General features: G+C 38.6%; 2 protein-coding genes across 3 annotated transcripts; both read right to left on the bottom strand.

Annotated features, from left to right (window-relative positions):
* Positions 1–643: 643 nt before the first annotated feature.
* LOC115826670 (aldo-keto reductase family 1 member B7-like) lies at positions 644–15,166 on the bottom strand. The gene is made up of 15 exons (XM_030790555.1): positions 15,072–15,166; positions 14,496–14,669; positions 13,974–14,147; positions 13,112–13,285; positions 10,133–10,250; positions 4,773–4,865; positions 4,393–4,560; positions 3,774–3,890; positions 3,496–3,573; positions 3,133–3,249; positions 2,642–2,754; positions 2,371–2,458; positions 2,183–2,266; positions 1,292–1,374; positions 644–881 (listed from the first exon to the last, which is right to left on the bottom strand). Exons 1-15 carry the CDS (start codon positions 15,164–15,166, stop codon positions 848–850), a joined length of 1,710 nt encoding a protein of 569 aa, XP_030646415.1. The 3' UTR covers positions 644–847.
* Positions 15,167–23,944: 8,778 nt separating this feature from the next.
* LOC115826316 (chymotrypsin A-like) lies at positions 23,945–26,504 on the bottom strand. 2 transcript variants are annotated; one of them, XM_030790097.1, is made up of 7 exons: positions 26,453–26,504; positions 26,052–26,155; positions 25,546–25,631; positions 25,377–25,452; positions 24,813–24,993; positions 24,420–24,544; positions 23,945–24,106 (listed from the first exon to the last, which is right to left on the bottom strand). In XM_030790097.1, exons 1-7 carry the CDS (start codon positions 26,502–26,504, stop codon positions 23,945–23,947), a joined length of 786 nt encoding a protein of 261 aa, XP_030645957.1. The 2 variants fall into 2 exon arrangements, with proteins under 2 accessions (XP_030645957.1, XP_030645956.1); XM_030790096.1 differs by having other exon boundaries at positions 24,420–24,553; positions 25,377–25,455; positions 25,552–25,631.
* Between the last annotated feature and the right edge of the window lie 951 nt (positions 26,505–27,455).

Here is a 27,455-nt window from a genome sequence, read left to right as displayed (position 1 = left end):
CTAGTTATAAATTTGATTGCTGAATGTATATAGCCTGACAATTGTCAGCAAAGTTTGTGATCTGCTGGATAAAAAAAGTCACGTAGCCAGTGCGCCACTGCCTGTGGCTGAGAATCACTGGTTCTTTGCAAAATACAGAGCTTTTAATAGGAATATTATGGTTGTTGACTGCTGTATGTTTGATCAGTTCCCTTTTTTTTTTTTAATTTAATTTAATTTAATTTAATTTAAATTTGTTTTTATTTTCCCACTGAAAATAAATGGGAAAATTATAGATCTCTAGTGCTACAATAACGGATTGCACACAGTGGCAGTCGATAGCTGGATTCAATGGTCTTTTGCTCCATGACTACAGTTCAGCTGGGGACAGATGGAGTATTTCTACAGTTAAGATTCGATGATGCTGCGGTGCAATCACATTTGCATTTTCGTGGAAAGGCATCTCTAGTTTACGATATTATCATATGTGAATTATTAACACGATATCAATATTTCACTTTTAAATATCATGGTTATCGTCAATACCGGTATATCGTAATGTCCCCAGATTGAATCATGAACTAAATGATTTTGAAAATATTTTTGTTATTCAGAAGTTGATATCTGTGCATAATGTTTTGTGAGCCATAGAGTAGAGCAAATGTTCAGCATTACAGCATTCGTAGATATATGCAAACAAACTGCATGTTACGTACGAAAAGTAACATTTATCTGGGCTACACATGTTATTTCATGACTAGGCTGAATCTCTAATTTCTTTATTGAATATAATCAAGAGTACTGATGATTTTTCACTGTGGGGGACAGCAGCTGTCTTGTGTCAAAACTGTCCTGTCCTTGGAGTCTTTCACTTGTAGGGGTAGAATGGGTGAGACTGAGCGCTGTAATGTTAAAAGACAAAAGATACACGGTTAACACCGCATGCATATTCACATCATTTTATCAATCTCAGTACATTTTTTTAATTATATGTTTTTCCAAAATGTCTGCAGGTCCTTTGTGAAGTAGTGATTCGGATTCAAAGACTGGCCAACACACCATTATATTGACTGCAGTCACAACTACTAAAATGAATGATGACTCAAGACTTTTGGTAGGATAGTGGGTGACATGGGTGACGAACTCAGACCCTGAAACCTAAAAGTTCTACTTATTCCTTTACCTCACGGTATCTATTGATCTCTGATTAGAAGCAAGTAGAAATCAGGAGGACCATCAGCACTGAGGGCTGGGTGTGAGTTGTTCAGACGTGAATATTGTATGAAGAGGGAAGTCAAGATTAAGATCTTACATTTTCATGTCGCAGGCCCTCCAGCCACGGTCCAGAGACTTCAGCCTCTTCATGTCCTCTTCAGACAGAGAGAAATCAAAGATCTGCAAACAAAGCAGTGTTAACAGGTCAGCATAGCACAGGCAATCCATAAAGATATACAGTAATCATTACAAGTTAAAAGAATGATAACCAACATAATTCAACTGGCTTGTGTTTCCTGGGGAATGATGTCTAATCAACCAAGTGACTGCAAATTGAAATGAGACAAAATGAGAGCAATCATTTTAAATTTACAAGAGCTCAGTCCATTTTTATCTTTGTGTCTTGTATTGTACACATTTCTATCCCACATTGTCCTACATTTCTGACTACTAAGGGTCATGGTACAGTGTTAGAGACAAACAATACAGTGCAGATACTCACTTCTCAACAACTGGTAAAATAAAGTAATGAGTTTGTTTGTTTGCATGTCTGTCTGTCTATCTGTCTATCTGTTTATTCATTATTGTGAAGCTGACTGTTTGCAATATTTTGCTGGCTAAAAGTTTTTGTTTTTTAAACACTGTGTTGTGAACATTTTTCACCTGCTGGAGCAGTATGCTCCTCTTAAAGCCAATCTGAGCTGAACAATATCTGAATGAATGAAACTGACAACAGGGACAGGGATGTTTCAGTTTAACACAAAGGACAGGATCAAAATAGGTTACACAGGATCCTTAATCAAGGTGTTTTTTTGTGTCTAACTGTTTGGTAATGTTAACTTCATTCAACATGGCATAGCATAAGTAGGGCTGTGATTTAGATATCTGAGAACATTTGAATGTTTATAGTACAATAAATAGCTCAAAAGGTCAAGATATGGAGACATTCTCTGGACCGAGAGACATTCATAGAGCACACAGTCATCACCTTTGAGTTGTCCACGATACGGCTGGGGGTGACACTCTTTGGGATCACTACAATGTCCTGTTGCACATGATATCTCAACAGAACCTGTAATAAACAAACATACACATACACACATTTAAAATGAGATAGAAAGAGATGGAAAGACAGACATTCTTTTTATTGTCACTGCTGTGAGATGGTTGTCTTACTTGGGAAGGAGTCCGACCATGTTTCTTGGCGATCTCGAGCACAACAGGATCCTCTAACAGTTTCTCAGGGTCTGTGGCACCTTGGTGACTATTTGAGGAAGAAGAGTTGTAGAGAACATTTTCAGAAATTCAATATTTCACTTTTTTCCATAGAATGGTACATTTCACTTGTAGGCAGTGACTGTTTGATGAACTGTTGAGCTTGAAAAGTGTTGGGCAGGTGTTCACATTGAAATCAAATGAATGGAAAATCATCTCTGTCTGAACTCACAATTCTTTGGGTCTTCCAGGAGAGCCAAAGGGGCTGTAGGCAGTGAGCACAATGTTCTTGGATTTGCAGTACTTAATCAGATCTTCCTGGACCAGGTAAGGGTGGAGTTCCACCTGATAGAGGATTGGGAGAAAGTGACAGAGCAGGTTCAATTCTCCTAAGGTACAGATTTGAGATCAGTTTATTTATTTGTTCAAGGATCAAAGACAGAGGGAGGGAACCTGTCTCCAAGGTCATTATTTTTTGCTTTCCTTTGGGCAAATAAAGAGGCAGGTTTATTACCCCTGCAGCCATCGACTTTCTTTATATCTAATCACCTGATTGACACTCATGTGATTAAACATATTTCTTGATGTGTAGTATTTCATGTTATCTAAGTATGCAATCCTCGGTCACTGACTAAGGAGGTGAAAAGTCACAACAGTCAGAATGAGTCAGCATAATTTGCCATCATTTGTTTCGATTTGCACTATGGTAATGCTGTGCAGAACCTGGTTGACTGCTGGTGGGACCTTGGCCACAGAAAGGAGTCTCTCCAGTTGTTGGACGTTGAAGTTGGACACACCGATACTCCTCACTTTCCCTGAAGCCTTCAGGGCCTCCATCCCCTGTAACACACACGGCACTCTATTAACAGAACTATTCACCATTTACACGATGCTCCCTTAACGCTCAAACTAAGACTAGAATATTCCTCTCAGTTTGTCACAATAGTTTAAACAGTGGAATTCTTGCAAATTTACTGATTATTAGCTCACATTCAAACACAGTCGCCCTGATCAATATTTGTATAGAACCTTAAACTCTACAGTTGGAATGAAATGGAATTAATGGAGAGTCAAAAGTTTTTTCACCTTCCACACGTCCGCATAATCAATTTCATTGGTGAGTATTTTTCCATCTTTTATTGGGAAGAGTTCATCTCCCACTTTCTGTTCAAAAAGGTAAAGAAAGTAATGCAATTCAAAACATTTTCATACGAAATCAGTGATGATAAAAATGTGCTTTTGCATGTATTAAAACAGTGGTTTTGTATCCTTGACAGTCACATTCACACAAGAATAACATTAATAATGTCATCCTTAGCGAAGGTACTGTACTGTAAATGAGTGTGTGTGTGTGTGTGTGTTACCTGAAGACCCATGGGGGAGTGCACCAGATACAGGTCAATGTAGCCTAACTGAAGATCACTGAAAGATTTATTGAAGCATTTAGGGATGTCCTCAGGGGCAAAGTGAGTCGGAAACAGCTACATGAGGAGAACTTTCATTAATCCAGTGCTCATGCAGAAAGTAAAATGGCCACACATTTGATAAACAAAGCCATTATAAAGGATACTCACTGGACAAACACAGTCTCTATGAAAGCTAGTCACTGGATAAACAGTCAATACATGGCTCCAAAGACCCTAGGAAAATTCTCTAGGCAAAGATACTGCATGGGATATATATTTAAAATATCCATAATAACACTTCAGAACCACCACAGCTATAAATGCCATGGCCAGTTTGTTGGGTGCACAAATCTGGTACAAGTAGCACTGAGAGGGACCCCAATTCATGCAGCAAGCGACAGTTTGTAAGAACATTAACATTTTTGGGTGGTATGCCTGATAAATTGGCCACTGAGTGTATATGCTGATGTAAGTGTGTGAGCCACAGCATCACACAAAGACCATTCATTAGTTAGAAGGCTGGGAAGCTAATGAAGCCTGAATACTCATGCTGATAGGTATATATTTCACATCTCACCTTGGTAACGACAAATATGTCCTCGCGTCGAATGACGCCTCGTTTAATTTTGCCGTTAATGGCTTTTCCTACTTCGCTTTCGTTGCGGTAAGCATATGCCGTGTCGATGTGACGGTATCCGGCATCAATTGCTGCTTCAACCGCTGCTTTACATGATCCCGAGGAGCCCTGTTTGAAATAAAAAAAAATCTCTACGTAATTACAATATAAAACATTGCCAAAACGATTATAATAACAACGAATCCACTTCAATATCTAACATGAAACAGTTGCATCTTAAAAATGAAATACACTAGTGTAAGCTGAACTGAGATCAGTGGACTATGTTCGGAATGAGAGCATATGTCAAAAAGGAGAAAAGAATAAAAGACTACACATACCTCTGCTCCCCATGTTCCCAGTCCCAGCAGTGGCATAAATCTGCCATCATTCAGCTTCACTTTACTGGTCTGAGCACTTTTTGAACTCAATAACTAAATTCATTATTTCTGTAGTTTTAGACAAAATAGAAATGAATAAGAGAACACAGGACTTCTCCTTTCACTTTGTGTTTACTGTTGATGTTCACACTGCCTATCAGGCTACTGATTGAACTTCAGACTGTGTGTGTGAATGTGTGTGTGTGCATGCGTGCATATATATATACAAGCGCATATAGACACAAGCGCATGTGCAAGCTCGTTCTTTTGGACATCTAACAGGAACTACAGGTCTGACACAAATCTGACTACTGTGGTCATTACAATATGCTCCATATGCCTGTCACCTTTCTCCCTATTACACAGATGTGCAAATTCATGCTTCATCAGCCTGTTTATTAAGGTGAAACATGTGACAGAAACTAAACGACCACACGACAAGCATTGCATGCTGAGATATGAAGAGAATAGATATGAAATAAACAGTGAACTGTCGTGAAGTGTTCATATTGGAGAGTCCATGACAATGTTAAGTTTTTGCTAATTTCAAAATACAGAGAGAGACAGAGAGAGAGAGAAACATGATGCACATGAAGCAGGTGCATAAACATGCATTGCATATTAAGATATACTTTATCACCTCGTTTATTTTGTAGACATAGAATATGAGAGACATGAAACGAGAACATGACAAGCATTGCATGCTAAGATATGAAGGGAATAAATATTAAATAAATAGTGAACTCTAGTGAAATGTTGATGTTGGAGAGTCTGTGACAAAGTCATGTTGTTCAGTATGGCAAATCCAAGCCTGTTTCTGGGGAGAGAGGGAGAGAGAGAGAGAGAGAGACAGAGAGGGAGAGAGAGACCTCCATTTGGACACATATTTTCTAAACAGTTCTTTTTACTTTTCCTAGTCCATAATTTTTTCTGTGCACACGTAAACATCCTGAAACAACCTTTAAACTTATCCTTTTACAAATACAATGGGTGCAACAGTCTAAATCAAACCTCTACCATCCTCCACAACTCCACCCGCACAAGAGAGGCTTCACTCTTGCCCCAGTTAACCCGAGCAGATGACGCAGACCTAGTGTCCCTGAAAGAGCTGGAACCATCGTCTTCCCACAAACTAAAACGTATTACATTATCTGCATAGCTCTACAGAGAGACTGGAGAAACCCCTAGTAAGAAAAACACAGTGAGTTTTCCCCACAGCTGATGGAATACAAGCTCAGTGGCTAAACAGTATCAGTGACCAGAAACAGGGAACAGGGGTTTTCCCTGGTCTGATGCTGCTCTTGACTGGTCCTGGATGACACTGTAACTGAAATCCATTATAATAACTAGACAGAGGATAGCAATAGTATACTTTAAAAAGAAGGTATGTGTATGTACCAAATCAACCAAATATTTCTTTCTTAAATTGTTCACCGTAAATATAACAGATGAAACTGATATACGTAGTATCTGCCCTCTGACCCAAATTGTGTGAGATATGTTTCCTTGTGTCTTTTATTGGGACTATAATATGTTTCATTGTGTCTTTTATTGTGACTATAAGAATCAACCATGGTAATAAATGTCCTTGAATATAGCATGTGTGAACCCGGGACATTTCTCCAAAAACGAATAAGTGGTTTGAAGATCTATCAGATTATTAGATGTTATTCATATACAACTGTAAGGCCCTGTCAACAATACATGATTTCAAATTCCTATCTAAGAGTGTGTATATATATATATATATTTTAAAAAGTACATTTTAAAATCTGGTCTCCATTGTGTTTCCTACTTTCAGAGAGTTTTTTATTTACTTTCTGTTTGTTTGTTCATAAAGTTCTGCAAAAAACCCAATCAGTTCCCATCTCCCTCACTCTACCAGTACCAGTCACCCAACATCCACTCTCCACTGGGAGCACCAATCACATTTTCGAATATCTGTAGCGATCTCAACCCACCTACCCGCTTCATTCAAGTCAATGGAAGAAAATGCATATTATTTATTTGGTCTAAACTGTGTTTAAAAGTCTTGCTCCAGTTAGACATGAATTACAAATTTCAGTTCATTACAATTCTGCTTTTGCCGTGAAAAGAATATTGTTATATTAAGAAATTTTCAATTATAATTTAACCAGAGTATGGCAGTTAAATACTGCCTTACAAGAATTATTCACCTCACAAAAGGATAAGTCAGCAGAATAAGGCAAGTCAACAGAAACTAAGAGCAACAGGTGATTGAATCACTGGCTGATCAGACCAGTGAACAGTAGACTGGCAATGCTGAATGCTGAATGGTTGAACAGGAGAGAGGGGGAGATGAAGGCATGGCATAACAGAACTTTAATTCGTGTCAGAAAGTGCCAGAAATCCTTATGTTTCATCATGCTGCATTCCTATTTTATTAACAAAAAGAAACAAAACAACCACACACGCACACACACACACACACACACACACTGTTTAATTTAGTTAAGCATTCTCTTTAGGAACCCTACACATCAGTAGTGGGACAATGATGTTGAATGTGTGTGTGTATATGTGTGTGTGGATGTGCACACACACAACAGTAATATAAAACACGTACAGTTTGTCTTAGTACGGCTGGTGGTACATTACTATACTGTAGAAGAAAGATTCATCACTTTATTCATTCCCTCAAAAAGGAACCAACGAAAAAACTGTGGCTGACAACCTTTAAACTTATTTTTTTACAAATACAATGGGTGCAACAGTCTAAATAAAACCCCTCCCATCCTCCACAACTCCACCCACACAAGAGAGGCTTCACTCTTGCCCCAGTTAACCCGAGCAGATGACACAGACCTAGTGTCTCTGAAAGAGCTGGAACCATCGTCTTCCCACAAACTAAAACGTATTACATTATCTGCATAGCTCTACAGAGAGACTGGAGAAACCCCTAGTAAGAAAAACACAGTGAGTTTTCCCCACAGCTGATGGAATACAAGCTCAGTGGCTAAACAGTATCAGTGACCAGAAACAGGGAACAGGGGTTTTCCCTGGTCTGATGCTGCTCTTGACTGGTCCTGGATGACACTGTAACTGAAATCCATTATAATAACCAGACAAAGGATAGCAATAGTAAACTTTAAAAAGAAGGTATGTGTATATACCAAATCAACCAAATATTTCTTTCTTAAATTGTTCACTGTGAATATAACAGATGAAACTGATATACATAGTATCTGCCCTCTGACCCAAAATGTGCGAGATATGTTTCATTGTGTCTTTTATTGTGACTATAAGAATCAGCCATGGTAATAAATGTCCTTGAATATAGCATGTGTGAACCCGGAACATGTCTCCAAAAAATGAATAAGTGGTTTGAAGATCTATCAGATTATTAGATGTTATTCATATACAACTGTAAGACCCTGTCAACAATACATGATTTCAAATTCCTATCTAAGAGTGTGTATATATATATATATATATATATATATATATATATATATATATATATATTTTTTTTTTTTTTAAGAGTACAAAAAACTGTGGCTGACTAAAAATGGTACTATTACCAAAAAAGGTACTAGATTACTGACTCATTACTTGAATGTCAGTGATGGACAACACATATAGTGGTACATTAGAGACTTATTTACTTTATACAGATTCTTTAAAGTTAGAACTATTTCTGATTAGGTACGCATAATATAAAACACAATCTTCAATCTGGATCAGTAACAGTCACATATATATATATTTTTCATTCAGCTTCTGTAAATGTGAATTAATACTGTAAATTAAGCTTCAAGTTTGTAGGCTACAAACATTTCATGGACTGGACAGATTCGCTCATGAGTTCTACTGGTTATGAACAGAGCTTCAGTCACATGGTCTAAACTCCACTCACTTCCCTCCCTCTCAGTCTCCTGTTAAGTGGAAATTCTCTCTCCATAAAGAGCATCAGTCACGTATTGAAACATCTCTGGAGATTAGGGCACACCTCCATTCTTCATCTTTCTCACTGATAGGCAGAGAGATGGAGCCTCTATATGCTGTAAGATAGAACATGGTAATTCTTCATCACGATCATCGTCATCATCATGATCTTCCCAATCATCATCATCATTATCTGAGGATTCATATTTATCAGAGAATGTGCTATTTAAGTGTATTCTGATGAGAATATTACATTGTGTAATGTGATACTGACTTGTAAGTTTAAATTCAATGACAACTGAAATCATAAATAACATGTCTTTCACCAGTATGTGGTGATTCTTTTAATTATATTTAAGGGGAAAGGAGAACAGCAAACATCTTCCATTTATTTAATACTTTATCATTGTGTAGTTCTCTCTCTCTCTCCATATAAAATCGGTTCATTTTTTTATCATTGTGTAGCTCTGTAATGCCTCAGGTTCTCCCTGCCTCCCTCTGCTGGCCATACAGAGTCAAATTTTCATTGTTTTAGCTTTGGTTTCCTTTGGTTCAATCTGTTAAGTCTGATACGTTCTCTCTCTCTCTCTCTCTCTCTCTCTCTCTCTCTCTCTCTCTCTCTCTCTCTCTCTCCATATAAATTGATAAAATGTCAATACATGATTTCACTGTAATTTTTACACACAATTTATAGATTTTTTACTTAAAAAACGTAAAAATCTCCTCACCAAACTGCCTCCAGTTTACAGTTTGGATCTTCCACGAGATCAGAGAGCATCCTCAATCCTGAGACCTCAATCTCATTTGCTGTTAGGTAAAGTTGTCTGACAGCTGAGGGATTTGATCTTAGAGCTGATGCCAGAGAAGAAACACCTTCAGTTGTAATGTTACAACAATGCAACCTAGAGGGTGGGGAGAGAGAGAGAGAGAGAGAGAGAGAGAGAGAGAGAGAGAGAGAGAGAGAGAGAGAGAGAGAGAGAGAGAGAGAGAGAGAGAGAATGAGAATGAGAATGAATCACTCATTAGGTTCCATTTACCTAAATACCTCACAGTGTTATAGAGTAACCCAATGACACTCACAGTGTTATAGAGTAACAAATATTAAAGAACTACAGGCAGAGACTGTCTACGTGTCAGAAGTAAGGTCCAAAGTTATTGTAAATATTTTATTACATTACAGATCATTGCATTTAAGTGTTTAGATGATCGTCATAAAAATAATACAGCTGTCTGTGCAAACTGTAGTATCTGGAACAAACATAAGACAAGGTGAAAATCTAATGAAGAGTTCAGGGGAGCACACACGCATGAATTTTTTGCAGACTTAAACTGGAAATAGGGGAGTCGTATGACACCAACCTCAGTCTCTCCAGTTTACAGTGTGGATATTTCAAAACAGAAGAAAGAAGCCTCACTCCTGAGTTGCCTGGCTTATTGTGGGTCAGGTCCAGCTCTCTAAGGTGGGATGGGTTTAAACTCAGAGCTGAGGCCAGAGAGGCACAGCCTTCATATGCTATCCAGCAGTCCAGCAGACTGCAAAGAGAGAAGGAGTGCATGTTTTTACTTCACAGCTTTAAAAAAAAAATTAAAAAGAAATAAAAGCAACAATTTTTCATTTGTGTCCCCTTTTTTAGGATTGATTGGCAATTTGTTGAGTTTTTCTTTTCTTTTTTTTTTGTTTTTTTTTGTTTAAGCATTAGGAGCAGACATTAACATGGCTAGTAAGTACACTATATAGTACCAAGTGCACTGCAATTTTTTTGTATTTAAACTTGAATTAAATAACTTGTACTCTACTTCTGACCAAACATTTTCACAAAGTAAAACTTTTAAGAATTTTATGTGTCCAAATGTTCTGCATCTATAATATTTTATAAGAAAGAGTAATGCATCCTCATTCATCATATGACTCTTATAACAGCATGCTTTCATAATAACTAAGTATTGTAAGTACAGAGTAACCTCTGTCTGAGTAAAATGCTGCATAATGTTTCAATATTTTACTTTTATAATTACAATTTAGTATTTATTCAATATGAAAATTTTAGTGTAACAGTTTGCAATGTAACTGTTTCCTTTTATTGTTTGTTACATGGCATAAATTCATCAAAGAAAAACATTAGCATTGTGGAGGTAGAATGCATTTGTACTGACCTCAGTTTCTCCAGCTTACATTTTGGATTCTTCAGTACATCAGAGAGCAGCCTCACCCCTGAGTTTCCCGGTTTATTCCTGCTCAAATCCAGCTCTCTCAGGTGTGAAGGGTTTGAACTCAGAGCTGAAGCCAGGGCACAGAACCCTTCCTCTGTTATACTGCAGTCTGACAGTCTGAGGAAAAAGAAGAGCAGGTTTCTGTTCTCTCGGCCAAGGAGCTGTTACACCTCTGTCTTCACCTCGCCATCTGTATTCCACTTAGCCATATTACCTCACAAAGGCTTCCCCCTGCTTATTATACTTTCAGCCAAAGACTTGTTGATTTTGTTATGAAGAAAATATTCAATTATTTGTGATATCCTTCTCTTTAACACATTAATTGCAGTTCCTCTATAACTGAGAGATGTTGTAAGTATTGGATATTTCATTTGATAATCATAGAGGGAAAAAAAATCAGGGATTGACAAAGCAAATCTATTTTATTGCAGACAGGCAGGCACTTGTATTTATGTCTGAGATCTCATTTTCTGTTCTTCGTGGACAGAGAATGAGAGTCAGTTACTTACTGGAGTATACATTAGACTTACATGACACAATCTGAGAAATGAGAACCAGCAGCAGGCTAGCTGTCTGCAGGTTACTGTAAAGTCTTTTCTCCTGTAGAACTTACTAAGGCTTTTTATGTACCAACTTACAAACCTCAGTATTTCCAGTTTACAGTGTGCATCCTTTAGCGCAACAGAGAGCAGATTCACCCCTGGGTCCCCTGGTTTATTGAAGTTCAGATCCAGTATTTTCAGGTGTGAGGGGTTTGAACTCAGATGTGAAGCCAGAGCAGTGCAGCCTTTCTCTGTTATACTGCAGTCTGACAGCCTGAGTTTTGCCACTTTACAATGTGGATTCTTCAATAAAGTAGAGAGCAGGTTCACTCCTGAGTCCTCTGGCCTATTACAGCTCAGATCCAGTTCTCTCAGGTGGGAGGGATTGGAATTCAGAGCTGAAGCCAGAGCACAAAATCCCTCTTCTATTATACTACACTCTGAAAGCCTGCAGAGAGAGTTTTCACACAGATTTCAGGAATGAAAGACAACAAGACATATAATATCTAAACAAGGTGTTTGTTATGATCATTGTATTCTGTCATACTTTGATTGTAGTTAAACAAAGTGATTATGCACAGCGCATACTACCACATCCTGGATAACTGTATGCACCTGACGGTATGTAGTGATTTAACATGTTCCTCACTTTAGTATCTCCAGTTTACAGAGTGGATTCTTCAGTATAGCAGAGAGCAGCGTCACTCCTGAATTCCTCAGTTTATTCCAGCTCAAGTCCAGCTCTCTCAGATGTGAAGGATTTAAACTCAGTGCTGAAGCCAAAGCAGCACAGCCTCTGTCAGATATACTGCAGCCTGACAACCTGAGTAGAGAGAAGGAGAGCATTGTTTTACACTCTGTGATCAGCGTAGAGAAAATTAACATGGGAAATGACCTTTTTTTGACAGTGTTTTCAGGAGTATGCTATTGTGTTAAGACCTGTTATTATCTCTCTCAGTTAAAGTCTCAGGCATTTTCCACTCAGGCAAAAAGCACAGTGAGGTTTCTCAATGACAATAATGTTCCCTGTAAAAAAACTGTGAGTGAGATGGTAGTAAGGTAACACTGGCATTGCAATCATGTGTTGGACTATGTTTTATTGTCAGGGTTCAGGACCAAACCTAGTAATGAACACCTGTTAACCTATAATGGTATGCTGCTGACAAAGATCAGAACTCAGTAACTAGTTTGATATATGAAATACACTTCAAATAACTTAATGTCAGTCATTCTTTGCATCTATCTCTCTCTTTGTTTTCCTGCCTATCGTTCTCTGAAAGTATAAGGTACCATCAATTATGCAGTTTTTCATAATGAATGTAAATAAGATGTCTTGTTTCCATGAGAACTTTTACTGCCCATCTGACCAAACATGTTTCCTCTCCTACTGAGATTAAATCACTTTACTATTGTCCTCACTCACCTGAAGCCTTGGAGATTTTGGTATTGGAAATTGTTTCGTAAACACCCATTGCATCTTCAGACACTTTAGATCATTTCTCACTGTGTGACTCTAATAAGAGCATAATTGCATGTGTATAACTGTATGTATAAGCACACTGCACCATCTGTATCTGTGTGCAATACACCGCAAAAAACGTACAGACCATAGACATAAAATAAGTCTACATTTACACTGACCTTAGGTTAAGCAGTTTACAGTATTGATCCTTTAGAAAGGCAGAGGGAAGCTTTACTCCCGGTATTCCTAGGTTATTCTTTCCCAGGTCCAGTTCTGTCAGGTAATATGGGTTTGCAGTCAGAGCTGAAGCCAGACTAGCAAAGCCCTCCTCTGTGATGCGACATCCTCTCATTCTAAGGAGGACGAGGGGAAACAGCATTTCAGTCAACCAGATCAGTAGTATAACATAACAGAAGTATTTAAGTACCTGAGAACACGGCTATAAGCAATGCATTTTTAGCAGTAATCATACCACAGAGAAAGACATTATAGCAAAACATTCTTATCTCTGTCTGTGTGCATTAAGATAAGGCAGTGTTTTTATTGCAGTCTTATGCAATTCATAAGGTATTGGAGGTTTTTTGTTTGTTATACAAGCTTGATCAGCTGATGAACAAAAGAACTTCTTTGTGGAAATAAGTTTAATTGTAACATGCTCAAAATATTAGAGGTGAAACATAAATGTTTCTGATTTTACAGTTGAACAATTCTATTAATTTTCTGTAATCAAAATCAGCAACTGAGAAACAGTGGCCCGTAAGCCATGGACAACCAATAATCCAAGTTCAAATATATTTGTTTACCATATTCGCTTTATTTCTGAAGCAATTATTTATCTGATCAAACTTATTTAACAGTACATGATACAGTCAAGTCTGGATGATATGGCTCCACCCAGTGTTCAAATTCAGAATTATATAGTTGAGAAGTGAAAAACAGAAAATGACAGACGGACAGGAAAAAAAACCTTGTGAAATGGTTCTTACACCCCTTATATTTTGTTTTCACTCCCCAAAAAAATCAGTGTACCAGAGTACTGACCTCAGCCTCTCCAGTTTGCAGCGTGGCTCTTTCAGTACAACAGAAAGCAGCTTTGCTCCTGAGTCTCCTACTTTATTGTAACTCAGGTCCAGCTCTCTTAAGTGTAAGGGGTTTGAGTTTAGAGCTGAAGCAATAGAAGCACAGCCTTTCTCTGTTATCCTGCAATCTGAAAGCCTGAGGAGAGAGAAGGAGAACAGAACACAGAAGAAGATGCCATGCGTTGCCTTAGCTTAGTGTCACCTTAGTTTAATAATAATAATAAATTATTGAATAATAAAAAAAAAGATATGTAAGTTTTAGAGGACATTTACACTCTGTGAGTAAAAGCCATCAGTTTTGGCTATTTTTTAGCCATTTATTATGTGATTGAGGTATATGTCATGACATTGCTTTTTATTTTGTTCTGCACATTGACCTCAGACATTAATGCGTCACACACATTAAATGTAACACCACAATCTGGACAGTCTTTCTGAGTAAGTCAGACTGTATGTCACTGTCAGAGAGAAGACTGTACTATACCTCAGAGTCTCCAGTTTACAGTGTGGATTCTTCAGTCCAGCACAGAGCAGATCCACTCCTGAGTCCTCCAGCTGATTGTCACTCAGATCAAGTTGTCTCACACTGGAAATCTCAGAGTCAAGAACTGATACCAGTGTAGCACAACTCTTTTTAGTGAGACTGCAATTAATAAGCCTGATAAATACAAAATTAAAAACTGTGAGACACAAACAGTCAACTTATTATTGCCAAGCCAGAGGAATATTTTCAGAAGTGAATAAGAAAACAATAAAACTTTGTTGCATGAATGTATTTAGAGGAACAAATGACTTGTCAAATAAAGACAATAATACAGAATTAATAATAAAGAATAGAAATATTCCTGGTCCACTTGCTATAGAACAATTCAGATAGTTGTAAAGATAATATCTGTGTTAATATCAGGACATTAATTTGGTGTGATTTATACTACATACAAGACAGATTATAGTACATACAAGAGCTAACCAATGAATTTTATATATATATATATATATGTATATTTTTGTTTTTTTACGCTAAATGTGCAAGATCCTGTGCCTATTTTTTAATACTTACAGAACTTTTCTGTAGTCTGTGATCTCTGGCAGGAGCTCCTGTTGACATTTACCTGATCTGATGAACATCTGTGTGTCAAACACATCCAGCTCCATATCTGATGTCAGTAAAACAAAAATATGAGCTGACCACTGTACTCTCATGCAGATTGACCATGGGCACATATTTGAGTGACATAAAATGCCTGGCATGTCTGATTCCTCTAGAGACGTTACATTTCGATTAGTGTTTATGAACATGAGAACTGAAAAAAAATATCTTTAAGGTATAGAAAGCTATAGAAAGTCTCCTGGTGCAGCCCTGACACCTTAGGGTCTGGGTGAACACTCCTGAGCAGACTTAGTCATGTCATTGCCACATTCCTATAGGTCATCATCAACTGTAACAGTAACAGTAAGATGATAGGGAACCAGTTGCAGACATGAACAAGAGGCAAATAGACTTTCAAATAAAGATATTTGTTTTACTTAAGAATCTGAAAGATTAATAAAAGAGGTGACAGCAACAGAGAACTTTAATACTCTCAGGAACCAAAAGACAACCAAAAACAGGTGCAGGTGATAAACTAATAATCAGGTGATCTGGAACAATGGAATCTGGTGTTTTCCATCTCAACCAAGTAACTGGATCTCGATGTCACAAGAGTAGTTATTTTTGAGCTGCATAATATTACATAGCAAATACTATCACATTTCAAGAAGTTCATTTGTTGCATGGTCTTACATTCTCCCAGTGTGTCAGCAAGTTCTGTGTTGTGCATGTTGTTTAGGACAGGCAGTGTCATCTACAAAGCTCCTTCATTATTTCCACGACACAGTTTAGAGCACTCTGATGTTCTAAACCCTCTTCAGCCCTTTCTTCAGCAAAACTGGAGATCCTTTTCTCAAGTTTCTTGATGGAAGAAATGAAAAATACTTAAAACTTTATGGAATAATAATCAGTGTCGTTCAATCAGCGTCATACGTTTTAATACGATATTTTAGCTCACATGTCCTCTAACTTGATAATGTGCAGGCAGGTAAAGCATGTGTCTGTCACCATAACTTGTTCAGAGAAGGCTGAATTGTGAGACAATTGTACACTCACACAAAAGAAACCACAAACTCTTGGGCTCTTCTTCATATCTCTGATGGAGTCTTTGAGTTTTGAACTCAAAGTATCAAAGGGTGCAGCACATTTGGATGGGGACGCATGTCACTTTTAACGTTGTCTAGGGTATTGCAAATTGGTCAATGCATCAGTTGTTCCCTAATCTTACTTCTCTGGTGTAACAAGGGGCATCTGATCTTTGATCAGCTGTTTGCCCTTTGTTTGTCCACTGCAGGAGAATGGTGAAAGCCTCAAAACAGTAAAAGGTAATAAAGGTCTTACTGGTCTCCCTTGCCATAATTATTTGATTTTGTCTGCTTCAATACACTCTCGTACGCATTTTGTCAGTTGGGCTTCAAAAGATTTAACAAAATCAAATCACTGTTTCAAATTAGACATCACTAGCTTTTACTCTCCTGGAGGCGTTAGACTATGACGCAACGTGACAAAATGTATTATATTTGTCTTATCAAAGACTAGCCAGCTATGTATTGCAGCATTTAAGTACAGATGCAGTTTCACTCTGCATTGTCAAGCATCAGCCTTACATGCGCAACGACAGAAACCAAAAGTGACACACTGAAATTTCCCCATAAATTAGGAGGAGAATGGACCCCCCCCAACCCCCCATCACATCCTCTTTTTTGAAAACCAAAATATGGCCACCCTGTTGTCATCAGATCCACAGAGGATGCAATCTCAACTGCCCATCACACATGTCTAACCCACCTCGAACACCTGAATACATATGTCTGGATGCGGATCATTGAGTACAGCGCAGCATTCAATGCGATAATCCCCAACAAACTGGTTTCTAAGCTCCGGGACCTGGGCCTCAACCTACTCCTCTGCACCTGGATCGTGGACTTCCTGACCGACTGTTCTCAGTCAGTCAGCCTGGGAACACATCACTTCTCCACTCTAACGCTGAACACTGGTGCTCCTCAGGGCTGCGTTCTAAGCCCTCTCCTGTACTCTTTTGTACACCTACAACTGTGTAACAAAATTATGTACAAAATTATGTTGGCCTATTTGCACAGAACCACGATCGTTTTTTCTCCTGTCCGTCCCTGAACTTTGCAAGTTTTTTATTTTGGCTCAGCATTGTTCCATAACTTTCCCTATTTGTTTAGAGCGTTTTTCAAACAAAATGTTCCTCAAGGATTAACGCAGCCATCTTATATTTCACATATTCTTTCCAAATGCACTTCTGTACTGTGTACACCACTATGTCCGTTAAAAGAAAAGTCCATTCAAACAGATAACAAACCAAAACATAACAAACACAACCTCTCACTTAAATGTGAATCATATAAAAATGTCACCTATTTCAGTGCCCCTGAATAACCAATGCTTATTGCCACAGAATAATAAATGTGATTTCTGTTGATTTTGCTAACTTTTGTAATTTAAGTTTTTATTTTAAACATTGTACAGAACCGCTCATGTGGCACAACATACAGAAAAACAAGTCAGACAGTGGTATGGCAGAACAATGAAAAAACAAGTGCTCCTGGTTAAAGGAAAATAAAGTTGTACATGTTAAACACTCAGGGATTTTGGTATTTAAATATTTCAGAAGAGGGAGGGAGAAAAATAAAGAAAATTATACATTCAAGCTTCTAGTTAGAGGTCAAATGAACCATAAAATAATCCCAAATTTCCAATGCTTGGCAACCTTTCCCCCCCATCCTAGCCAACATAACCTCGTATGATGCTGTTTCACTCATTAGCACTTTCCATTCTTGAAGTGTCGGACGCGCGGTTGATTTCCAATGTCTCAGTATAATTCTAGCGGCTGAGACTATCCCAACCATCAAAACTGAATATGCACTTTTTGTCACATTTGGTATTTCTGTTTTATCTCCCAAAAGGCATAAGCGTGGGGAAACCGGTAAGGTTTGTCCCACCCATGTCTCCAAAAATTCCAGCACATCATGTCAGAATGGTTTGGCGTTAGAGCATTCTCATATAAGATGGAGAAAGGTGCCCCTCTCTTGTTTACATTTCCAGCACGTACTGCTATTTATTAATCCTATTTTAAAAAGTCTATATGGTGTCCAGTAATATCGGTGCAAAATTTTATATTGAATAAATTTCCCTCTAGCTTCCCTAATATATTTACCATTATTGGCCATAATCTGTTTCAAATCGTCCTTGTCAATTTCACAGTTAAGGTCTCTCTGCCATATCATCCTCAAATTATCACATGTACTGCTGATTAAATAAATTGAGTTGTTGTAAAATGTTGACGCTTTAGGGTTGAATGGGTTTTTAAGATATTTAACAATTGGATTATCTGCATCATCTGACTGAAACTTACTAGTGATACAATGTCTGATTTGTAAATACTTCCAAAAATCTTGCTTCTCTTGTAATTTGTACTTTTGAACTAATTCAGAGAATGGCATGAATGTACCATCTTTATAAAGATCACTGATTGTATGTATTCCATTATCCAGCCACCGTTTCCAGAACACTTTCTGCTTCCCTATTCGTATTTCTGGATTGAACCAAAGTGAGGCATAGCACTGTTTGTAATGTGAGATCTTATGCATTTTATGTACCTTCGCCCAAACCTCGCTAGAATGTTTAATAATTGGGTTGATTTTTTTTTTTGTGTCACTCAAACGTTGGGATATCACACTGATAGGATGAAATGGTGCAGCAAGACTCTGCTCTATAGTAACCCAGTCCAAACCAGATGTACTTTCCCTCCAGTGGATGGCTATCTTAGTCATTTCAAATGACAAACTGTATAATCTCACATCTGGTAGGCTAAGGCCACCTTTATCTTTAGGGGCACACGTCTTGCTAAGCTTAGATTTGGGTTTCCTCCCTGCCCAGAGGAAGTCTCTAATGAGATTCTCGTATTGTTTAAAAATGTGATCAGGTATACTGAGCGGCAGCATCATGGATATGTAGTTAAATTGGGGGGCTATTATCATTTTAATAACATTTACTTTGCCTCATAAGGACAAGTTTAGTTTCTCCCATTTCCCAAGGTTTGTTTTAATTTTTTGAAGGAGTGGTTCAAAATTCAGCGTTATTATCTCGCCTAGGTCTGGACTAAGCTTGATACCTAGGTAAACCATGCCTTTTGGGATCCATCTAAATTTATATTGTGTTGTTACTTGTGGGTGGCAATGTTTGGATATTGGCATCACTTCAGACTTGTTCCAGTTAATTTGATAGCCTGAGAACTTTGAGTAGTCATGAATGGTATTCATTAAAGGTGGTAGGGAATTTTTGGGATCACTAGTCAATAGCAGAATGTCATCAGCGTAGAGCATTAGCTTATGCTGACTGCCACCACCGTCCACTCCCTTAATGGCTGGGTGTGCTCGTATGGCTGCCGACAAAGGTTCCAAGGCAATTGTAAATAAGAGTGGTGAGAGGGGGCATCCCTGCCGTGTTCCTCTGGAAAGATTAAAGAATGAGGAAATGAGACCATTTGTCATAACTGCAGCTTTGGGATTGTTGTACATTAGTTTTATCCATGCGCTAAACCCCAGACCGAAGCCAAACCCCGACAAGGCCACATATAAAAAACCCCACTCGACCCTGTTAAAGGCCTTCTCAGCGTCCAGTGAGATGACTGCCATTGGCACCATGCTTGAAGAGTTTAACCACATTAAGTGTAGACGCCTTCGTAGGTTATCAGTAGAGGATCTCCCCTTTATAAAGCCTACTTGGTCAGTGTGTATAATGCATGGCAAAACCGTTTCAAGCCTTAGAGCCAGTACTTTAGCCAGTATTTTACTGTCGACATTAATGAGGCTGATTGGTCGGAAATTAGCAGGATCTGTATGGTCTCTACCCTTCTTAGGAATCAATGAAATAAGTGCTTCGTTAAGTGTTGGTGAAAGTGAACCAGTTTGAAAAGCTTCCTGGAATACATTTGTTAGTATTGGAGTAATTATATCTATATATTTTCTATAGTACTCGAAGGGGAGTCCATCAGTTCCAGGTGATTTCCCTGCCTTCATAGTCAGGATAGCATGTTTCACCTCCTCCTGTGTCAATGGTTCATTGAGAAAAGCTGCTTGCTCAGAAGATAATTTTGGAAGGTGTATATTAGTAAAAAATTGCTGCAGCGACAATTTATTTGGGGTACCAGATGATCTATATAGATTCTCATAGAATTTTTTAAAAGTATCATTCATTTCCTTTGAGGATGTCACAAGAGAGCCCCCTGCTCTAATCGCTGGGATTATGTGGGAGAGGTTTTGTTCCTTTAGCTGTCTGGCTAATAGCCTGCTTGTTTTCTCCCCTGATTCGTAAAACATTGTTTTAAGTCGAAACAGAGCATATTCTGACTCCTTATTGTAAATTTCGTGAATATCAAATTTACATTTGCAAATATTTTTAAATAGGCTTTCAGAATAGTGTTTGGCCAATTCCTTTTCCATTTCACTTAATTCTGTCTCGAGTTTCTTGATTTTATCTATACTTTCTCTTTTTCTCCTGGAAGTTTGTGCGATAATTTTGCCTTTGAAGTAGACTTTAGATGCCTCCCAAACTATTGCCACGCTGTCTGTACTACCAACATTGATCTCAAAAAATGATAACAGATCTTCTGCAAGAGCCTTAGCAAATGTCTCGTCCTGTAGCAGAATTGTATTCATTCTCCATCTGCCTCGTCTAAGTTTGTCTGCATTTATATTTATACACAGTTCGACAGAGGCATGATCTGACAGAGAGATTGTATTAATGTTGCCAGCTATGACAGCACGAGCTAGGTTCTGAGAAACCAAAATAATGTCAATTCTTGAGTAGGACTTGTGGCAGTGTGAGTAAAATGTGTATTCCCTTTGCCTTGGGTTAACTAATCGCCAAACATCAATCAAGCCATTGTCCTCTATAAGCATGTGAATGGCAGCCCTATCCCTTGGGACTGAGGACCCTGAATATCTGCTTTTATCGAGCACCCCATCTAAAACCTGATTAAAATCTCCTGCCAAAATTATTTGCCCTTGTGCATTTCCCAAGATACTATTAACCTCATGAAAAAAGGATGGATCTTCTTTGTTAGGAGCATATATATTACACAGTGTTAGCTGCATGCCATTTATGATGGTTTCAACACAAATAATTCTGCCACTAGTGTCCTTAACTTCCTTAACTACTGAGATGGCCAACCTTTTGTGCACCAAAATTAAAACTCCATTCTGTTTGCTAGAAAATGAACTATAGTAAACCTGCCCCACCCAGTCTCTTCTAAATCTTTTCACCTCGTCATCCTTTAGATGTGTCTCCTGAATAAATGCTATATCAGCTTGTTTGTGCTTCAAATATAAAAGTACCTTTTTCCTTTTCACAGGATTTCTGCAACCATTTATATTCCAGGACACTAATTTAACATAAGCACTGTTTGCCATTCACACATGATAAAAAATAAAAACAGTATATATATAGGGCATTTAGGAGGGCCTGCCTGATTTTGTCTGATGTTTTTGAACCAATAACATATTCAGAAACTGTTGTACCATCGATGAGCTTAATCAGAATGTCTGTGGTTTTTAAGAAAACGAACATGACCAAACTGGTCAACATAAACCACCCCCCTTCAATAGAGGGGAAACTATTAACACAAATAAGCCCCCGACAACCAAAGGAAGGCATAAAATGATTTGGCTGACTTTAACTGTGTTGACAAATACTTCTATAGAACAAAATAAGAAACTTTTAAAAATAACTGTTTTGTCATTGTGTAAACTAAATCTTACACTAAGTATAACATTTACATGTTTTACTGTGTATTGAAGATTACCCGTTCTAAAAATATTTCTTTGTACTTACCCCTCTTTTTTTCCACCTGAAATCTGGAATGTATTTCTTCCCAAATGTCATAAGACTGCTTTTCACTTTTGTCACTTTTATATTTTGTTCTCTTTATGACTTTCACTTCCACTGACCTCTGTGAACATAAAACAAAATGTGAGAGTGTGGACATGATATGTGTGTGTGTTGAGGGAGAACATGAGAGAGAGAGAGAGAGAGAGAGAGAGAGAGAGAGAGAGAGAGAGAGAGAGAGAGATGTTTGGACCTCTGTTTACTTTCTCTGCTGCTATGATTTTTTTTTGTTTGTTTTTTTTCCTTCTTTTTTTTTTTTTTAAGATACTATATTTATCCCTGAGGGGAAATTAGGACTCTGCATTTAACTGATTTGAAGCAGTGAACACACACACACCCAGAGCAGTGGGCAGTCACAGCCTGGGGGAGCAGTTGAGGGTCAGGTGACTTGTTCAAGGGCACTTCAGCCTTGGATGTAGAGGGAGGAGGAAAGCCCTATTCATTTACTCCCCTCGCCGGGATCACGGCGGCAACCTTTCGGTCCCGAACTGCTTCTCTAGCCTTTAGGCCAAGGCTGCCCACGGCTGAACCATAATGATTAGGTTCATGCCCATGACAAGCGAAATGTTAAACGCCATCTCGTCACAGTGTTAGATCATTGTGAAAAGATGCCGTTAAAGGCTTTATAAAGGTTATCCCACTGTGTTGTAAATCTGGTGGTTTTAAAGTGAAACCTGATATCTTCAAAGTAGCTAATGATCATTCCCTTGATGTGGTCTGGAGTGTGGTAGTGGTTCAATGCTTTTTAAAATGAGATTGTGAGCAATGGAGCTATTTCCTAGTCTAGACAGACACCTGTTAGGTTCTTTCTCTTTACCTTGGTTTCCTGAATCAACTGACTGAGAACTCCAGGTCTTCTAGGCACCCTGACAAAACTTGAATCCTTACCCTTTTTGATGGAGGTTTCAATATATTCATTCTCAGTCAGGAATGAGATCATCCTCATCAGCACTGAAAAGAACATCTTACATTCTACGCCCACATGGGGGATTTTCGAGTGGTCTTTCTTTTTTAGGGACAAAACTACCCTCTGCCATTTTCAAACTTGTGCCGTTCTTCCGGATTTGAAAACACTTCCATAACCTTTGACCAATGTTGCCGAGAAATCTCCAGTGCTGTGGGAAGTAGTGACTCACCTGTCCCACATTTGGACTTGGTCTACTGTATTTTAAGATCCCCTGCATTCTCGCAGGTCTTACCACAAGGACGTTTCACTTCTGCTGCCTCCTCAGTGAGAGTAGTCTAAATGAGCATTCCCTGCGTTTATGAAAGTGTCCTCGCCAACCGTTCTGTGGAGCCTCCTGCCCACAACAACTACAGGAAACAACTATGTTTGTCAGGCCTTGTCCTTGCAGGCCTGCGCCAGTACTTGGTATATGGCATTTACTTAAAAGCCTCCTTATATCCCTCTTCCCATGGCACAATCAGCTCCATAAGGAACACAACACATGACTGTGTCAGATCTGACGGTTGTCTGGACCACATCTTCCTGATGTCTACTCTCAGTTCCCTAGTTTGGGCTCACTGCAGCAGGCTGGTGGCTGCCATCCCCCTGGAGCCATGTAGAATGCCCTTGGGTTCGTTTGGCAACTCAAGGCAAACAGGTGCCATGATGCTCTACTGCACATTTCTCCAAGCCCCTCTGATATTTTATATCGCACTTACTATATGCACAATTGTTGCAGTACATACCTGAGTAGAGATGTACAACAAAACCCAACAACCCCGGCCAGATTTCCCTCATTTTCTCATTTAAAACACAAGACAAATCTTCCTTTGCTCAGTGAAGAGGTACCATTTTCATTTTAAGTGTAGTAAGAATGGGGATTCTTCACCAGAAATAACCCAAAGGTAAGTTCAGTGTTCATTGAAACAAGCTCATCTTTATTGATAAAGAGGAGGAAACTGAATGCATGGCTTTGACAGCGTTAGTTAGCAGCAATGGTCTGGTCGATCCATGAGCGGAGCTTGGTGACGCGGGCGTACACTCCAGGGACGTTGGTAGCACAGGTGCTTCTTCCCCAGGACACGATACCAACCAAAGTCCAGACACCAGATTTCTGACACACCAGAGGACCACCAGAGTCACCCTGAAACAGAGAATCAAACACAGATCAGAGTGGATATTTGCATTCTCTCGCTCTCTCTCTCTCTCTCACACACACACACACACACACACACACAGACACACACAAACAGTGGGCTTTTTTTTCCATTCACATTTTTGCTATACAACAATGACATCAATGCAAAGCAATAGTCATAAGACTTTTTAAACCTTGCAACATTACAACAATTATATTAAATGTTGTAATGTAATACAATGATGTAATATCTGATTTATGTTTTATCAGTAGCTTTCATTAATCTGTTATGTTGTCATATTTTGATTCATGTTAATACCATGCAGGAGGAGGAACCAGCTGCTCCAGCACAGATCATGACATCAGAGATGCTGCTTCCCCAATAACGCTGACATTCAGTGTTGGACAGCAGGGGCAGGGCAGTCTGCTGCAGGATGGTAGCGCCTTCAGGAACTGAAAATAAAGAAAGAGAGAGAGAGAGAGAGATGACATCTCAGCATTCAAATTTCTGCTCAGGAATGTCTGAGCAACCGGAAGATGCTTGGGCAATAATTCCTCCACCTATAACCCAAACATTGGAAACTAAGCATAGAGAATACTGCACTAAACATATTGGATGTGAAAAAGAGCAAATAAAAACCTCACTACATTGACTTTTTTCTGTAAACAAGGCAAGGATTTCACTGATAACTCATGAAAATCGTGAGATTACCATAGTATTTGGTCCGACCCCAACCACTGGTCACACACTTCAGTCCAGCAGGGAAGTTGTCGTAGGTTCCAGCCAGACACACAGGAGACACACGGGTGTTGAGCTGGGCAGGAGAGGCCAGTTTGATCAGAGCAACGTCATTGTTCATGGTATTGGTGTTATAATTGGGGTGCTGGAAGACCTGCAAGTCAGTAATGAGAGAGAGAGAGAGAGTGAGAGAGAGAGAGAGAGAGAGAGAGAGAGAGAGAAAGAGAGACACACAGAGAGAGAGAGAGAGAGAGAAAGAGAGACACAGAGAGAGAGAGAGAGAGAGAGAGAGAGAGTGATGGGAAGAGGAAGGGTGGGAGAGAGAGAGAAAGTAAGAGAGTTCTCCTTTTTCTTTTTTTTTCTTCCATACGATTCCATTTCTTTGCATATGATTATGTTTTTCATTAAAAACAACACCTCTTGGTCCAACTGCGCTTTAGTTTTTCCGGTCATTTAACCCAGACTGCTTAAAATCAAATGTCACATACTGAATGTTTTTCTTAGCCTGAAATATGAGAAGGATGTTAATGGACGAACCCTGAGAATTTTCATGGTCTGGATGCTCTCAGTGTTGGAAGCACGGTTGTGCTCTCCCAGGATCACACGATCAGATGTCCTACAGCAGAGATCATGAGAGTTGTTATGTCAATTCCTTTGTTTATAAAAAATCATGGGAAAAAATCTGATATTTATCATTCTAATTTATCCATACTTGACTTGACAGTGAGCAGCAGTCACAACCCAGTACTGGTTGATCACAGAGCCACCGCAGTAGTGGAAACCAGTGTAATCCTGTTGAAAGGAGAAATCAGTACAATTCTGTTTCAGTATATTCCACAACGAAGTACTGAATTGAATATACAGATCACGTCACTAAGATTTTCAAAAGAGCAGAAGACTGATTGAAAAAATATGACTTATTTAGAACAAATGTCACACACATAGGCTAAAGTAAAATATGTTTTTTTAATAAGTAACATGTTGTATTTTTGAATCGTAGAGCTGGGCTTAATTTAGAAAAATGAACTGTGATTCTAGTAACTATAAATAACTTTCTGTGATTGGTAATCACTCCCAGACCTCAGTTATCAAACCGACTGAAGTGAAATCTTTCTAATGCTCAACACTAGCTTGCCTGTAATTGTGCTGATGAACATGTCTGAGTGGATGGTACAAGGACTTTGAGGAAGATCTGACTGTATATTATCTCACCTGCAGAGACGCCTGCCAGGGCCAGGAGTGGGGCACAGCATCCTCACCATCCACAATCCTTGAATAGCCAGTGACAACTGGCTGGATGGCAGGGACACCACAACCTAGATACACACACACACACACACACACACACACACAAAATCAGCTTTTTTTTTTTGCATAATTCAGCCATCTGGATTAAAACTATCCTTTTTGAGTTTTCAGCTCATTCAGTTCAGTTGAAAAGCAGAAATGGCACAAATGTTTTTCTTAAATCATATATTTTAACAGCCCCGGATTACCTGTTTCATTCAAATGCTTCAAAGGAATAACAACAAACATTATAAACTAAGTTCGCACTGAGAAGTAATTCGTTCTGAAAACAGGAGAAGACAAAAGGCAGAGTATGGAAACAGTACCGTAGGTTACGCTCACAAGAGCAAGGCAAGACAGGATCCAGAGAAGAGCCATGTTTTCAGCTTGATTCCTGAGGGTGGATCGGGGATTTTTATACGGATTCAGGGGTGGGTGTGTGTCAACAAATCTGATAATCTTGGTGTATTCCAGGCTCACCTGTTCAATGTAAGATAACCAAATATTTTTCGCATGCCCCATGTTTATGAGGAACTGGACGGAAAAAAATGTCACCTTGTAGTTTTACAGGAGTTCTAATCTCATTTTAATTTTCTGACATGCGAATCGCTCCTCAACAACAGCATTGTTAGAGTTACAAAATTCCGTCAAATATAAACGGATGTGCGTATTTATATTTGACGGAATTTTGAAACTCTAACAATGTTGTTGTAACGCTCTTAAATTGAATTCGACGCGTTTAATGACAAAAACAAATCCTAAAAGCCCTTCGAGGATGTTTAACTTTCAGGAAGTTTTCATTATGTGCGTTCTTTAAAACTAAATTAGACTGAAGTAGAAAGCATTACACTTTACTCAGTGTAAGCACAGACTCACTATAGAACAGGTTAAAACAGCGGTTGACACCGTATTTAATGTCAGTACGGTGACTCATGAGTAACAGGCTGTAGAGATTAGATACATTAAAAGCCCAAAACGTGTATAATATTTCCAGCGACGTTACAGTTACTCAAGGCATAGTGATAACTCGGAGACAGATTCATTTTAGAGCGGACATGTGGCGTAACTTAATTTCTCGGATTACTTTAATAATCCGACAAATTAATGTTTGAGTATTGAAATAATTATTACGTTGAAATTGTCGTGCGACATTAGTGACGCCAGGTTTAGTCCCGTTGAGCAATATGTGTGTTTTCACTGATTAAACAGGCACTACTTAAACTTTCTAGGTAGAGTTCCTGCAGGGAAAGGAAAAGTGTGATATTATTAAACAGATATGGTGGAACAAATCTTCCTGTGTACATACAGATGCTCATTATGGCAGTAGAT

The sequence above is a fragment of the Chanos chanos genome, chromosome 13, assembly GCF_902362185.1.
Source record: "Chanos chanos chromosome 13, fChaCha1.1, whole genome shotgun sequence".
Lineage (NCBI taxonomy): Eukaryota > Metazoa > Chordata > Actinopteri > Gonorynchiformes > Chanidae > Chanos > Chanos chanos.
This window is presented reverse-complemented; position numbering and strand designations above follow the sequence as displayed.

Excerpts from the sequence above, each read along its gene's own strand:
- LOC115826670 (XM_030790555.1), bottom strand. The coding sequence starts at position 15,166 with ATGGAGCTGGATGTGTTTGACACACAGATGTTCATCAGATCAGGTAAA. Across the intron at positions 3,891-4,392 it reads ACATATTTGTCGTTACCAAG|CTGTTTCCGACTCACTTTGC; the intron begins GTGAGATGTGAA and ends CTCCTCATGTAG. Across the intron at positions 2,267-2,370 it reads ATGGTCGGACTCCTTCCCAA|GTTCTGTTGAGATATCATGT; the intron begins GTAAGACAACCA and ends TGTTTATTACAG.
- LOC115826316 (XM_030790096.1), bottom strand. The coding sequence starts at position 26,504 with ATGGCTCTTCTCTGGATCCTGTCTTGCCTTGCTCTTGTGAGCGTAACC. Across the intron at positions 26,156-26,452 it reads TCTTGTGAGCGTAACCTACG|GTTGTGGTGTCCCTGCCATC; the intron begins GTACTGTTTCCA and ends GTGTGTATCTAG. Across the intron at positions 25,632-26,051 it reads CCTGGCAGGCGTCTCTGCAG|GATTACACTGGTTTCCACTA; the intron begins GTGAGATAATAT and ends TCCTTTCAACAG.